The following is a 16,909-nucleotide window of genomic DNA, read 5'->3' as shown; positions in this document are numbered from 1 at the left end:
ACCCATACAAATATTTCATTTGGAGTTGGAACAAATATAATTTGTACCCAATATAATTCCTGCATACTCGCAAATTAACTCGAACACACAAGTTGAATAATTTTTGGTACCTGTTTTGTAGAGATGAAAGTACCATGAATTTGTTTTACCCATATCGGGTTAATATTTCTGGTGGCCTAGTGGTCTAAATTGCTCGACATTCGAGATCACTGCCATCTCAACTCTGCATAAGTTTGAGTCTCGAACTCGGCAAACATGGGTATGTGAGAAAGCCTGCCAGTAGCTTCTTGTGGGTCAGTGGTTCTTCTGTTTTCCACAGGTTCTTCCTCCACCAGTTATATTGTCTGCCATGCATAGCCAATCTTGTGCTGAAAATGGTGAAACAGCACAGCAGCAGCAACAACATTTCCATTTAGATCAGTTCTTTTGGCAGTCACTGCTTTTGCGTTTTTTTGTGTAGTAATTTTAGAAAAATAAGTTGTATTCTTTTTAAAATCTGTTAATGTTTACTAACTCATCCTAATGTCTCTTTCCCAGGATCAGAATGTTTTTGACTCCAAGAAGAAAATGAAAGTGGCCACTGCAGACAATCTGAAGCAGAAGTTGTCATCTAAGCAGAAAGAACTAATCAGCATAAACCAATGTCTGCTGCATATGTACACAAACCAGGTAATATGAAGATGAAACAGTCTGCTAATTTATCTTTCTTTTGTTTTGTTGTCTGGATCAGGCAATCCTAGAACAGAGTTATCATTTTTCCAAATCTGAAGTTTTCTTTATGATTACTTTTTTATCCAACACATTACAAGTCTCTTTAATTGATTTATGATCAAATTCAGCATGATACACATAATAGTAGCAAAACCATGCTTAAAAGAACATCAGTATTTTTCAGACTATACCAACTTGTTTAATATGATGTCAGTGAGACAGATCCTCTTTTTGTTGCAGTTTAATTTGGAACAAAGGAATTATATGAACTTGTTTATTCATATAATGTGATATGCCATCAGTATACCATATGACTTCCTGAGATTGTGTATCCCCGTTTCTGCATTTGGAATATCCATTTCTTATATTGTTTGCATGAACTTGCAAGCTTTCCAGTCCTTGACTCCCAGCTGGCCATATTTGTTTTACATTTTGCAGACAACTAATGTTCTGATTGTCATATCATAGAAATGTATCTTATCTCTACAAAATCTATTCTGAAGCAATTGCCAATTAATTTGTAATGATGCTAGTTCTTTGAGCAGGACGGTACACTATCCACATTGATGTCAAATATATGATATGTGTATGATAATTTACTGTACAGTGGTATGGTCCCAGAGTGGCCAAGTGGTTTAAAGCTTTCACCTGGTACTGGTTACTGCCATCTCGCCTCTGTCTATATGGATTTTAGTCTCAGGCTTGGCCAGTGTGGGTATGTGAGAAAGCTACCAGTAACTTCCTACGGATTGGTGGTTCTTACAAGGATTTGCCCTTCATACACCAGTTATACTGGCTGCCATGTGTTGTCTATCTTGCGATGAGAAATGGCATTAAACCGAAAGCAAGAACAACAAAAACTACAGTGGTCCCCCTCTTGAATGGCCCTCCTCACTTCTGACCAGTGGCTATCTATTTTTTTCTTCTAAATTAGAATATTTCTTTTGTAATGTTCTCCATTTCAGAGAGTACTTGCTTTGGCAGTACATATTTGTCATTTCAGCTTGAAATGCTGCAGAGTGGAGGAAATGTGGGCACAAGAGGGCCCTGAGGGAGAATCACCACACCTATTTATATTATGCCAAATTTATATAGGGCCCAAAGATACTGGACGGTCATCACAGGACAATCACCTCCTGACAGGAATCAATCCTGGGTCACTTCTTAGTGCAGACAGTCACTGGAAGAGTGTGAATACACTTTCTGATTTTGGCTTGAGCAGTACCCTCTCACAGAGAGAATGTGTACTCTCCAGCTAGATCATGATTGTAACCCTCTCAAAGTCAGCTCCCCAATGGTGAAGAGCAGATTGGACCTAGCAGGCAAGGGAGAGCAACAGTCTCACTCCAATTCTTCTAATGAGAACCCAGTCAGAGCTCCTTTTCACCAGTCCTTTTCTAGATGGAGAGACGGGTGAGAAAGTTGATGATCTCCCCAAGGAAGGGAAAGAAGAGGCTCTAAGACATTTATGGAACAGTGTATACCCTTCTTTTAGAAGGTACAGTAGAGATATGCTAAAAGGCCTGTCACTGGCTTTCTAAACCTGGAATTTCCTGGTGTTTCAAAAATTGCAGAAAGTTTTGGATTATCATTGATCTTTCAGCGTTAAACACATTCCCATATGAGAAGCAATTCAGTATAGAGATGACTGCCTCAGTCAGAAATGCCACAAGGCCCTCTAGCTGGTCCGTCAACATTATACCTTCATATCCCCATTTTTCCTCCACACCTAAAGTATCTCTGTTTTCACCTGGAGCATTGGGCTTTTTCGTTTTTAACTTCACCGTTTGGAGGCCTCTGCCCCAGGAACATTTATCAGGGTAATTAGAATAATTGTAGTCTGCCTGAGGTCTTGATGGATCCCAATCCACCTGTAATTTGATGACTGGTTGATGTATAATGCCATCAAAGGATCCCTTATGCAAGCCAAGACCTTGTCATTTCAACTATACCTTTCACTCCTGGGATCTTTGAACTCTGTGGTGGACCTCCTGTTTCCATTAGAAGGACTTTACTAGCACTCTCACTGGTTTCTGCACCAATCTATAACAGAGTTTCTGTTCAAGGTGTGAGAGAAACCTTTGGTGGATTTGTTCATGACATGGCTAAACAAAAAGCTTGCCCTTCATGTCTCTTCAGACCTGATGAGGTGGCCTGTGCAATGGACACCTTCAGTCTAATGTGGGATCATCTGTGCTCTATACCTTCCTGCCCTTCAGAATGAATCTTCATGTAGTCCATAAAGTCAGGACCTTTGCTCCCAGGCTCATTGTAGCCTGGCTATGGCCCCATTGTTCAGCATTCTACTCATCCTGTTGGTAGACAAATTCAGGGGATTTCCTCAGAGGAAGGAACTGCTGTCACAGCACAAGGGATCCTTTCCCCACAGCAAGCCACAGATTCTCCACCATCATGCTTGGCTGATCTCAAGCAATCAGTCCAGCATGACCAGTTTGTTTTTAGCAAAGTTGCTGCACAGTCTGGGCTTGGAGGCATCCCACATCTAAGGTATATAGTATAGAGTGGAGAAGTTTCTGTGGTTGGTGGCAGTAGCAAGCACATTGATCCTATATGTCTCTTTTGAGTGCATTGACCAACTTTCTTCTCTTTTTAAGGAGAGGAGATGTTTGGTCTCACCCATTATGCTTTTTGTGAGCTTTTCAATTTCCCCTTTTGAATGATTGAGTGAAGCCTCCAATGAGGATATTACACTTAAAGTAGTCTGCCTGTGGTGAGAGAGAGTGAGCTTCATGCCTTGTACGGAGAAAAAGGTTGTTAAAAATTCAACATAAGTTATGAGACAGTTTCTCATCTTTGCGAACTAGAGTTCCAAGCATAGAACCAGCTTCATTTGGTAGTTCCATTCCATATTGAGATCCCCAGCCACAGTTGTATTTGCACTGGTGATAATCAAGATAGGCTTCTCTGCCCAGTTCTGGCTTTATGGTTATGTTTGGCTGCCTCTAAAAGGAGGAGGAAGATCCCTTCTTACCTATTAAGGGCTCCACTGATATTTCAGCATCACAGTCTCCAGGTGGATTAAACTCGCTATGAAAGGAGCTTATCAGTCCCTCTCTGAAAGGGACCTTTCTTGAATGACAGTTAAAGAATCTGAAGTCAGAGCGTTTGCCACTTCCCAAGCCTTTCTTAATTATTCTTCATTGGAAAATGTTATGAGAGCCCACATTTTGGCTGTTCCACATTACTTTCTCCTTTTACCTTTAATTTTTGGTGCACCAGAATGGAAGCATTTTCTCGTTGTACTCTATAGTAGCAAAATGTATGAGTATGTACATCTTTCTTTTAACAGTTTCTTGAGACCCTCTACCTTCCTCCAAAGTAGCAAAATTTGATAGAGACATGTATTGTGTTTCTGCTATTAAAATGTTGGGTGCGGATGGAGAGGAAAAACTAATTTTGAATATGTAATACTCACCCCTCAAACATCTTTGATGTCCGAAGTGTAATCACAGTTCAGGTCCAAGAGGTGTATTTGGCATGTACATGTAATGTGTAAGTCAGACAGGGTCTGTGTTCTGTCTGTTCAAGATTTCTTGAACTTACCATCTGATGCGAGGATGGAATTATTTGCTGGAGGGTGGGGATTTGCATCCAGATGAGATAAATAAGGCAATAGTCAAAGGTAAGTATTAAGTAATTGAAATTAGTTTTACCCCTAAAACAACTAGATATTTATACCTATGATTAAAGCAAAATGAACAAATTGTTTTTAAAAATGTTTTTCAGTCTGACCAGTGTGTCCAGCTGGCTGACCAACTGAAGGGCAAATACCCAGATATTGAAACACCTGTATTGATTGAGGCTGCCCATTTTGCTAGAGACAAACAGATGTCCAAAGCCATTCAGGTTCTTGAGGTAAACAAGTATATAATATTGCAGCTTTAAATATATTTATAATAATTGTTTTTGCATGGTTTTTACAGTGTATCCCCATAAGGGTGCAAGATTTAGAGTAAACAATCTCCTTGGTGTCAGAACTGTGGGTAAAACTGAGTTTAAAAAAACTTTGGTAACAAAATAAGGGTCAAATTAATTTTTTTAATATATATTTAATGTTGTGTTTGGATATTATTTGAGAGGAAACGTTTTCTCTAGGATAGATAGATCATTCTTAGCATGTAACATTATTTGCACATCAAACATTAAAACATAAGGTCTGTGAGAACTGAATATATTGTGTGTACCATTATACAATAATTCTGTTAGGCTAGATTATCTGTTATTAATATTAAAGGCAGGTGCTTTCTGTTGCAGGTTTACAGCAAAGCTCACCCAGAGCATGCTTTGAGTATTCAGTTGGCTTCAGCCCAGTTGTATTTGAGCCAGGGCAGTGTTTACCAAGCATGTGATTGCCTTAAGGCTCTTGGAGATTTGCAGTACAAACTTGGAGTGGTAAGTGCAGTATATGTCTGCCTGTCTTTACTTGTTTTGATTTTGTCTGTGTAAGCTAGTTTCTCTAACTTTGGAAAATGTGAACTTAGATTTTTAAGCATTTGGAGATCTGCAGCATACATTTCAAGTGATGCGGTCATTGTCTCTCTGTAAGTCTTATTTGCAGCCTTTCTGGTCATAGATTAGAAGAGACTATGTTGTGGTCCTTGATCTGTCTGTCCATAAGCCAAGGTTTTTATTGCTGCTCCTCCTGAACTACTTGGAGGATTTTTCATGAAATTTGATGCACATTCATCTCAGAGTTAATTTGGTCCTAAATGAAAATTGTTTCATTCTGACATCCAGTGTGGCTACTGCAGTAACCATCATCTTGTTATTGCTATTCTGCCTAACAGATGGTCTCTTCTTACGATGTCTAGTTGGTCCTAAATGAAAATCCTGACAATCTGATATCTAGTTTAGCTTCCAAAATGGCTATCTTGAAAATCTTGTTATTGCTACTTTTCCAGAATAGATGGTCATGCCAACATCAAGTTTTTGTGAAAAGATTTCTAATGGTGGCCATACAGATATTTAATAATAGACACTTCTTTCTTGAAATGTATATGTTATTCCTGTATTAAAATGATGCTCTAATCTGCAAAGTAGTTACCACAGCAGCCATTTTGAAAATATTTATATGGTTACTTTTCCTGAATTTATCTTTTCAGCAAGACATTTTCACTGAAACACAGAATGAAAATTATGTTTATATGAACTGTGACCAATTTTGTAACACTATTTCGTCATACATGACTGGTGGTATTGACTTGAACGTTAAACAGTTCTTGCAGTATTTGATTGGTTCAGAATGAAACAGTACAGATCTAACCATCAACATATCTGCACTTGGGTGCAGAAGTTTTGAAAACCAGACCATATGGAATGAGAAATCATTGCTCGCAGTTTTGTACATAATGCACTGGGATATTGAGTAGGCTCTGTATTTAATTGCATTTCAATGAACCAGTTGATAGTCTGCACTCTGACAATGATTCGAAGGTCAAAAGACATGAGGGACTTTTGTTTCCTCATATAACCCAGGTCAGTGTTCACCTTGTTCAGAACTGCCTGAAGGTATTGATTATTCTACAGTAGGTAAAATATGTGTTTGTTCACTAGTCAGTACTTCAATTGCTGGAGAATGTGTAGCCAACATGTAAATGAAGGCATTGATAAAGCAGCTGTGGAAATTGGAGATTTTTAAAATAATTTTCAAATGTATTATTTTCATTCAGTCTGATCCATGTATTATATTTCCGTTATAATTAAGAATTCAAATTGAATTATATAAAGGTAGCACTAGGCTTTAGAAGAGTCTAAGAGAAATAAGTTCAGCACTACAATAGAAAAGCACATGTTCAGTGAAGTTTTTCATGAAGTTTTTCTTGAATAATCTGGTTTTACTACAGTGCAGAGCAGTCTCTTTAAAAATACTGGATTTATTTAACATTAACATGAGATTAAAGAGTTTAAATACTATGCAGTAGATATCTGCCATCATATCAATCTACCACTCTTATCAATCTACTACTCTATCAATCTACCATTCTATCAATCTACCACTCCATGAGTCTACGACATCACCAATTTAACAGTCTATCAATCTACCGCTTTATCAATCTACCACTCTATCAATCTACTACTCTATCAATCTACCACTCTATCAATCTACTACTCTATCAATCTACCACTCTATCAATCTACCACTCTATCAATCTACCACTCTGTCAATCTACCACTCTGTCAATCTACCACTCCATGAGTCTACCACATCACCAATTTAACAGTCTATCAATCTACCACTCTATCAATCTACCACTCCATGAGTCTACCACATCACCAATTTAACGGTCTATCAATCTACCACTCTATCAATCTACCACTCCATGAGTGTACCACATCACCAATTTAACAGTCTATCAATCTACCACTCTATCAATCTACCACTCCATGAGTCTACCACATCACCAATTTAACAGTCTATCAATCTACCACTCTATCAATCTACCACTCCATGAGTCTACGACATCACCAATTTAACAGTCTATCAATCTACCACTTTATCAATCTACCACTCTATCAATCTACCACTCTATCAATCTACCATTCTTATCAATCTACCACTCCATCAGTCTACCACATCACCAATTTTAAAGTCTATCAATCTACCACTCTATCAATCTACCACTCTGTCAATCTACCACTCTTATCAATCTACCGCTCCATAAGTGTACCACATCACCAATTTAACAGTCCGTCAATCTACCACTCTGTAAATCTACCATTCTGTCAATCTACTAATTTACCAATTGACCACTCTATCAATTGACTATTCTGCCAATCTAACAACCCCTATTAATTTACCACTCTCTCAATCTACATCTCTAATAATTTACCACCCCCTATTAATTTACATTCTGTCAGTTGATCATCCTACCAATCTACAACTCTCTATTAATTTACTGCTACATCAATTGACCTTTTTACCAATCTACCACCCCCTATTAATTTACCACTCTATTAATCTACCCCTCTAACAACCTACCATTTTTCCGAGATTTTATTATATTTTGGTAGGCATTTAATGAAAGACTGTTTAGTGCCAAGAGTAGTGGTTATGTCAAGACTCTTCATTGTCAGGATTCAAACCCACAACCCACTGATCATGAATCCAGGATGCTGACCACTGAGCTGCTATGCCTGACTTCATGCCAAAGTAGGGGCTAAATTAAAAAGAATTGACTTTATATACTTCCCATCAAGTTTTGTTTGTTCCAGGTGTCAGCTCTGGTGACTCTGTATCTCAGCCAGGAGGACCATAATGCAGCATCTGACATCTTTACTCGGGCCATCGACTGGTACAAGAAAAGACAGGTGAGTGGGTAGACATGTAGAGCAAGTCAGGCTTGCTCATGGATGCCATACATTTATTTCTCAGTCAGATACAGTAATGATGACATTAGAATTTGGAAAATGTCTGCAACATTCTGAATACAGCCATCGTTAAAATGACAGAAATTATCTTTTAGCTGTGTGTAAATGCATGTGCACACACAACCCCACCCACACACAGAGAAAAACACACACACAGAGGGAAGTAACTTTTACAAAGTACCTCACCTTTTCAGGCATTTACTGGATGTTTGCAAGTTTAAGCTTTCATTGTTCCTTCTAAATCCATTGACATTTATTCAGTGTTTTAAGCCATCTCTCTACATTTTTTTGTGTTTTAGTTAGTTTTAGTGTTGACATTCTGGTTGTATATTTGTGCATTTCTGGAGACCTGTTCATTGACCAGTAAGTTGTGCATGTTTGCTATATTCACCTGTGTTACACTATTGAACTGCAAAGTAGACACTATTTCATTTATTTGTATTAATGCTGTTTTCTTTTCCTGGTTTGCTGAGGACAATTATATGGCATGTCTGTCATGCATCAAGTGCAAGTCTTTTAGTCAATGCAGTGTCTGCAGTACATGGGTAGAGTGTGGTTTAATGTCTCAAATTAACCTTTGAACGGCAGTGAGAAGAGGTCATAATCTAAAATGTCTGCCCCAGATTTTTCAAGAATTCACCCATATCCAAAATCACTTGCATTCTTTGGGACAATGTTATGGTGCACCCCACCTCCCATGAAGAGTCCCTTCAGTGCTCTGACAGCAGTGGCCTGACATCACAAATGCTGTTATGACATACATAGATTGTTAGAATCACAAGCAATATGTGAAATATTGGTTCCATGTAATTTGCTGGCTATCTACTGGCAAAATCAGAGAATATGGGGAAAGATTTTCCCTTGTCCATGACACATTGGAAATAAGTCCCTAAGCTTTCTCACACATGGCCTTGGTGTCAGTAAGACTGGGTGCTTGTGGTTACATTCAGACTTTGTTTGTCAGGCATTATAGCATGGAAGAACCATACTTTCCATTATATGCTATTCTGGTTGCCAACTAGTCCATCCATCCATCTGGCCAACCTGGTTTTGAGTATATTACTCAAAGTTGAGTGATAATAAGACTGTTGACAGGGTCCGTAGAGGACCTTGAAAATATTGTCTGGGCTTCTTGAAAAGCCTTGATTTTCATGAAACCAAAAGGAATTAATAAACAGTTTTCATTTTACAGAATTAAATAAAAAGAAAAGGGGAAAAAAACAGCAAAAAACAGTCAGACTCTCACTAAGTTTGTGCCAGAACGGAACTTTTTCCTCAACTGGCCACTACGCAGTCGTACATTTTGAACTTCCGCTTGTACAAAGCCCACATGTAGCAGTAGTTTAAATTTGAATCATTCGCTTTGACATGGCTGGCTGCTGATTCCTACTTTGGTTTTTAGATGAAGAAAAATATAAAGTTTGGATTATGAGATGTTTCTCAGATAGCTTTGCAAAATGCAAATTATGCCAGAAGGATATTGATTTGCATGCAGTGGTAGATAGTGCTCCATGGTCACATGCAGCTGAAAATAACCTTAAGCTGTTGCACTTAGTACAGGCAAAACAAGAAGCCTTCAGCATGAAATCATTTTTGACAAAAGAGGTATGTCTATGAACACTGAGATTCGAGTTTTAAAAGAAACTGTATGTAGTCTTAATTTGGGATTGAGTTGAAATAGGACAGATGATAATTGCAATGAACATGATACATCTAAAAATATAGAAAACAGCTAAGCTGAAAGAAACAATAATATATCTAATATGAAATAGTTTAAAATATCCTTATGCTGTTTTTAAATAAGTGATAATACAGTGGAACCCCACTATAATGCAATAATTTGGGGTTCCAAAAAGTGGATCGCGTTAATATCGGGGTTGTATTAATGCGGGGTTTTACAGCATTTTACTTTTTTCAGAGAACAACTCATTGGCACATAAACATGTATTCATGTCTAATGTGTATGATGAATAGGGTATCAACACCGCTTACTATTGTGCCATCGTGGCGTGCATTTCATCTATAATGCATGTAATTCCATTGAAAAAATTCACACAGATTTACAATATTTAATAATTTTTTCCCAGATCATTGAGTCTGAATTCAACATCTAATATACAGCATGAACACAGTATCAACACCGTTTACTTGCCATCTGATATCGTACCATGGGGGCTTGCAATTAATCCATAATATATGTAACTCCATTGCCAAAATTGCATTCATATTTAAACTATTCAATAATTTTGTCACACATAGGAAATTAATAACGAGTTCATAAGAAAACCCCATACACATGTAAAACCCAAGAACTAAGTGCATAGGCCTGCAATGGTCATGAGTCACTTTTATTTAAAAAAAATTAAAGTCGAACGCACGTACAATTTCATACCCTTTCAATTTCCAGCTAATAAAGCAGACATTATTTACTGGTCAACTGACTGCACATACTATACCAACCATCCAGCTACCCATCCCAACCCCAATGACTGTCTTGGTACAAAACTCACCATCTGGACCCATTTCTGTTTTGGATACAGTGAGGCTGAATATACTTGCCTATGCAGTCATTAGCGTTCAACACCACACATGGTGATTTATACAGCATTTTCATTGCCCTTTGGTATGCTATATTTGACCATGGCAGACATGCTGTATCTGACTGTGGCATGAGTGCTGTTTTTGACCATGGCAGGCATGTTGTATTTGACCATGGCAGGCATGCTGTTTCTGACCATGGCAGGCATGCTGTTTCTGACCATGGCAGGCATGCTGTATCTGACCATGGTAGACATGCTGTATTTTTTTTATCATGGCAGGCATGCTGTTTCTGATGAAGGCGGTCATGCTGTATCTGGTGAAGGCAGGCATGCTGTATATGACCATGACAGGAATGCTGTATTTGACCAAGGCATGCATGCTGTATCTGACGAAGCAGGCATGCTGTTTTTATGACGAAGGCTGTTATGCTGTATCTGTTGAAGGCGGTCATGTTGTATTTGAGCATGGCAGGCATGCTGTTTCTGACAAAGGCGGTCATGCTGTATCTGGTGAAGGCAGGCATGCTGTATATGACCATGGCAGGCATGCTGTATTTGACCAAGACAGGCATGCTGTTTTTGACTAAGGCAGTCATGCTGTATCTGGTGAAGGCGGGCATGCTGTATTTGACCATGGCAGGCATGCTGTTTCTGACAAAGGCGGTCACACTGTATCTGGTGAAGGCTGGCATGCTGTATATGACCATGGCAGGAATGCTGTATTTGACCAAGGCAGGCATGCTGTTTCTGATGAAGGCAGGCATGCTGTATCTGGTGAAGGCAGGCATGCTGTATATTACCATGGCAGGAATGCTGTATTTGATCAAGGCAGGCATGCTGTTTCTGATGAAGGCAGTCATGCTGTATCTGGTGAAGGCAGGCATGCTGTATATGACCATGGCAGGAATGCTGTATTTGACCATGGCAAGCATGCTGTTTTTGATGAAGGATGTCATGCTATATCTGGTGAAGGCAGGCATGCTGTATATGACCATATCAGGAATGCTGTATTTGACCAAGGCATGCATGCTGTTTCTGACGAAGGCAGTCATGCTGTATCTGCTGAAGGCAAGCATGCTGTATTTGACCATAGCAGGCATGCTGTATCTGGTGAAGGCAGGCATGCTGTATCTGACCATGGCAGGCATGCTGTATTTGACCATGGCAGGCATGTTGTTTCTGCTGAAGGCAGGCATGCTGTATCTGGTGAAGGCAGGCATGCTGTATTTGACCATGGCAGGTATGCTATTTCTGACTATGACAGGCATTGAGGATGAAGAAAATCCCTCTGTTGAGGAAAGGGACGACCTCAGATTACTGATATGCTCAGATATGACTTTGGAAGAGTTTAGCTTCAAGGTTATAAATAAGGAAATGTCCTCAGTGTTCTTGTCTTTTCTCTTATTCACCTGTAATAAAAGATTCTGTCAATGCTGCCTAGGAGGACAAACATTGTTATAAATTTTTCCACAGTTGTTGATAATTTCAAAATTTGTCATGCATATTCAGGACAAAATCTGAGATATTGTTAATGCTAGTCTTTTTTTCTTCTTTTGTGAACTAGGAGCTGGTGCTGATATTGTCAGTATTGATCTCACTTCGACATATACCACTTGGATATTCTGAATCTTTTTACAGTATCAGTATATCATTTGTCTGCGCCTCTTTGTTACAGTATTAACAAGGAATCCCCAACTGATGAGGAATATCGTGCTAATTTCGCCTCTGCTGGAAACCTCCAACCTTGACCATTGTCCATTTGGTTATAAAACAGGACTAGATAATGCATGGATATCAGTGTTCTGTATAGCTGTGGTCATTGGACATGACATGATGGTTATTGACCTTACTGCGCCTTGCAGTTTGCATTTTGTGAAAAGAGATGCCCTCATATACTCTTCACTCTTCTACTCACAGAAATATTTCATAAGTTTTAGTTCCAAATATGAACCAGCGTATCTCCCTTCAATGTTTGTGGTAAACAGGGACAAGTCAGATTGTCCCCTTTATGCATTATGTTCATCTTGGTATGAAGTTTCTAACTCATATCAGCCGTGTTCAGCTTTTGCCCAAATGCATTGATTGGATCATCAAGGCAGTGAAGTCTTTATTTACTCTGCCATCAGTATATGTGATGCCTCTGTAGATGACACTCCTTACAGTGGTTGTCAGTTTCATGTCATTTGTGATCTATACTGAAATCCATCACTTCCTGCTTTAGTGGCAAGATTGAGTGGTTAGCAATGTAAATATCATTAAAACCTGACAAACTGGAAATCACAAGCTGCACAGTTTAGTTAAGAGGCCCAATTGCTGCTTCGCTTTTTGATAACGGTGAGTGGATGGTACAGGATAAGACACTACTCAGTTTCTGGAAAAGGAAGGCCATTCTCTGTGCTTGGAAAGACTATCCTGATAATATAAGACAGCTTGTTGTTGGTGAATTACCTTCTGCAATAAAAATGGTGTATACAGTACTATATTTCCATACAGTTCCAGCACATTTTAGGCAGGTTCAGTGTCCTATCTGATTTACAATCAAGGAGAGGCCAGCTGCTTTGTATCGAGTGATCTCCCCATCTGTCTCTTTCTTTGATTTGAACCCTGTGCAACTGCTCATTGTTTGAGTGATTGTGACAAAGTGGAACAACAAACTGCACACCTTGTCTCCGCATTCCTGAATCCAGCAGCCTGCACTATCATTATTCTGTTGATCAGCAGGGAGGATATGTAGGCCTATGCCTGATGTTCATGGTAGTTCAGAAGGTAAGGATGCACTCTTTCAGACTAATTGCTTCCCTCTTATTTGACAAATCCTGGGTCAGGAATTAACTGACTCTTGCAATAGACATTCCCAGAAAGAGTATGCTTACTCCCACATTGCTCAAGCAGTCAAGGTTGTTGGCATTCCATCCATGTCTGGATAAGCTCCTAATTCAAGTCGGTTTTCATCAGGTAGGAGAAAAGAGTTTATTACTTTATCATGGAGCCGGAGAGGATCTTAACAGATAGAAGGTCCCCCACTTTGATGGTATCTGAGGGGAAGTTGACTGGTATGAGGCCAATGATGTTACTTACTCATACCATCAGTTCCTCAGTTTGCTAACTTTTTTGTCCTTGAGAAAAAGAAACCTCCTATCACTATGAAAGGGTATCAATCAAGCATCATGATAGAGAGGGTTTTGGTCTTAAGAAAGATATAACTGACCTGTTGTCTAATTTTGACCTGTTCAGGCTCTGCTTACTTTGTCTTGATGTGGCTCAATGTGGCTTAGTTATTAGCTGTTATTAGACTTGCTTCCTGATAGCTCTGGCTTCAGCATACAGGATGAGCAAGCTGCATGCCCTGGTCTTGTATTCAAAAAACCTCCTATTCTATTCTGAAAGCTTGGTCATACTGATGAATCAACCTGATTTCATCCCCAAGAATAGATTGTCATGCAAATTATCTGCAGTTCCCATGATTTGTTGTACCCAGTGTGCAATGTTTTCTTTTTAAATTAAACATAAGGTTGCTCATGTCATTTTGGTTTTTTGTCCATGATCAGTCACTTTCATACCATTGTAGATTATAATTATTGCACATTTATGATTGACATCTTCTGTTGTATTGAAGAAGCTGTCAAGGATTTCTGGTTGAATTGTCTTCTACATGGTTACAGCAAATTGATTAATTGATCAGCCATTTGTGAAATATGAATAAACTGCACCAGCAGTGAGTCATGTCCAAAGAGAAAGTAGCTGGTATCTGTAGGAAAGCTAGGGAGATGAAACAAGAGAGAAGGGGAGGTCTCAACATTTGATAGTTAACGAACAAAACACAAAAAGAATTGGCTGCATAATGTCTGAAAATTTATAAAATATGTCTGTTGGAGAAATTTGGACTTGACCTGTGAACAGAATATTTATTAGTAATATATTAAATCATATGCAGCTTAGAAAATGTGTAGATTATATTTACTGTAGAAAAGGTTTGTTAGAGAATTCAATATGGTTATGATTGGTAGCCATGGAGATGTTTCATAACAAAATGTTAGGTCTATTCTTCATCATTGACATGATTAGTTTATCAGTTCTAAGCCAGATCTAAAACTTTACCCTTATTTTCCAGCCCGGAAGTGAAGAGTTGATGACTTTAATGCGAGCAAGTGCCAACTTTCAGCTCAAGAATGGCAATGCTAAGGAAACAGCAAAAATACTTGAGGAACTTCGCAAGTAAGAGAGTATCTTGTAATGTGTATAAAATCTTATATTTTCTCTACCACAAGTTCGGACAATTAATTTGATTAAATTGACAATATCTTAGTGCAAGGTGGTATTCTACTTGAGGAAACTGCTCAACTTTTAGGGACCACCATCCTTAGGTGACCAATTAACTTTGCATGTGCTTGAGCTGGTTATTGAACCCAGGACCACCAAGGTATATTGTAAAATGTATCTTAGAAAATGCATATTTATGCAACTAAAATACAAGCTATTTCAACCACTTCTAAAGGTACTAAGTTACTAAGTTTAACATACAGTACAAACTTTGTGTTTTATGTGTTTCTATATAACATTGTACCATAACCAACTTTGCCTTTCAAGTTTTTATAATTAAAATTGGCTTAAATGTTTGGCTTTTTATTGACTTTGGTCCAGTTTTGTTTTTTTAAGTTAATTTCTGAAGCTATATTCATTATGGGATCATAAAGCTAGATGATTATATTAGTCCTTAAAACAAATGAGTGTCACTGTTTGGAGCAATTCACATTTTACTGGTTTAAGTATATTTTTAGCATTTAACACATGACCAAGTAAATTGTTTGCACCATGTATATATACTGTTATATTAAGATTTATGAAACTTGTTGAGGGGATACAGCCTCACAAACAGTACACCCTCATGAACCTTGTAATTGGGATGGATGGTTTGCATTTATTCCAAGGTCATTGAAGCATGCTGGGATATTCAACATAGACAATGCTGCTTATGACAGGCAGAAGGAGGCCTCAGTGACCAGTGTTTTATGCTTCATTGGTTTTCCTGGGTTTGCCTTAAGAGAGCAGTCTGTGGAATTCTTGTCTGATTAAATTTGCTTTCACTTGTTTTGATTTGATGGGATAATCATAGCTTTTATTCATATATATTTTAAAATCATGCATTTAAATATATACATTATTTTGTAGTAAAAGGATCATGGAGAACGTGGAAAGTTTTAGTGTGGTATAAGGTACTCAACTAATTGAAAATTCTATTGCTCTAAAAACAAGATGATACCATGTAACATTCAGTTTCAATCTTTTATTATTAACGTTAATCATGAAAGTTGCAGATAATTTGAGGAACAATTTTTATACCTGCATTGTGAGTCTTGATCAATCAACCCTATAACTCCCATATTTTTGTTGAGTGAAATAATAATTCAGCTGCATATTTTCTCTATCCAGAGTAAACCCAGATGACCCAAGGTTATTAGCCCAACTTACTGCAGCTTATTCAAAGTTTGATCCAACCAAGGCACAAAGGTAGGAATATGCTTAATTTGGAATTTTTACAATGTTTTCTGAAGATTATTATATACTTGCCATAAGTCAGAATGTTGCATGTTATGCTGTTGACTGTCTGTCCATCTATTTCCCATTTCATTTCCACAGTAGATCAAGTTCATCACTATTCACCCATACAAAATGTACAATGTCAAAGGTCAAGGTCACTGAGATGAAAAGAAGGAAAACTTTCTACACAGTAACTTGAACACTGTTCCAGATAATGTGAGTGAACTTTGTAAGTGCCTTGCATTTGAGAAGACACATATTGATTATAGGGGCCTGGAGATCTAGTGTTAGATCCATAGTGACTTTTGAGGGCTCAGGAATGTAAGTTGTTGTTAAAGGGTTTAATGCCATTTTTCAGCACAAGATAGGCTATACATGGCAGCCAGTATAAATGGTGGGGGAAGAACCCCAGAAAGAACCACCAACCCACGAGAAGCTCCTGTCAAGCTTTCTCACATACCTACATTGGCCAAGCCCAAGACTCAGACCTACGCAGACATTTGTGATATGACAATGATCTGGAACTGTGAGCGCTTTATACCACTCTGCCACATGGGGCCCCAGGAATGTAAGATAAGTCTGATTTTGCAGTTCAGTTTGTCATAAGAGGAAACAAATAAAGGCAGAGAGACACAGTGGTTCAATCTGGGTTAGAGTCCTACCATCGGATCATTCATTGTTCTAAATGACCAACTTGACGTGTTGTTCTGCAGTGAAACACTATACCAGTT

General features: G+C 38.4%; 1 protein-coding gene across 1 annotated transcript in view; it reads left to right on the top strand.

Annotated features, from left to right (window-relative positions):
* The window catches only part of LOC149794906 (signal recognition particle subunit SRP72-like), a 70,047-nt gene that overhangs the window by 37,112 nt on the left and 16,026 nt on the right, over positions 1-16,909 (top strand). Inside the window, exons 10-15 of the mRNA XM_089964547.1 lie at positions 538-669; positions 4,459-4,587; positions 4,987-5,124; positions 7,945-8,040; positions 14,752-14,855; positions 16,071-16,148. Of these exons, the coding sequence (XP_089820673.1) occupies positions 538-669; positions 4,459-4,587; positions 4,987-5,124; positions 7,945-8,040; positions 14,752-14,855; positions 16,071-16,148 (677 nt within the window). The remainder of the gene's footprint in view (positions 1-537; positions 670-4,458; positions 4,588-4,986; positions 5,125-7,944; positions 8,041-14,751; positions 14,856-16,070; positions 16,149-16,909) is intronic.

Source organism: Sinohyriopsis cumingii, chromosome 7 (assembly GCF_028554795.1).
Source record: "Sinohyriopsis cumingii isolate HCF-2022 chromosome 7, ASM2855479v2, whole genome shotgun sequence".
In the NCBI taxonomy this organism is placed as follows: domain Eukaryota; kingdom Metazoa; phylum Mollusca; class Bivalvia; order Unionida; family Unionidae; genus Sinohyriopsis; species Sinohyriopsis cumingii.
This window is presented reverse-complemented; position numbering and strand designations above follow the sequence as displayed.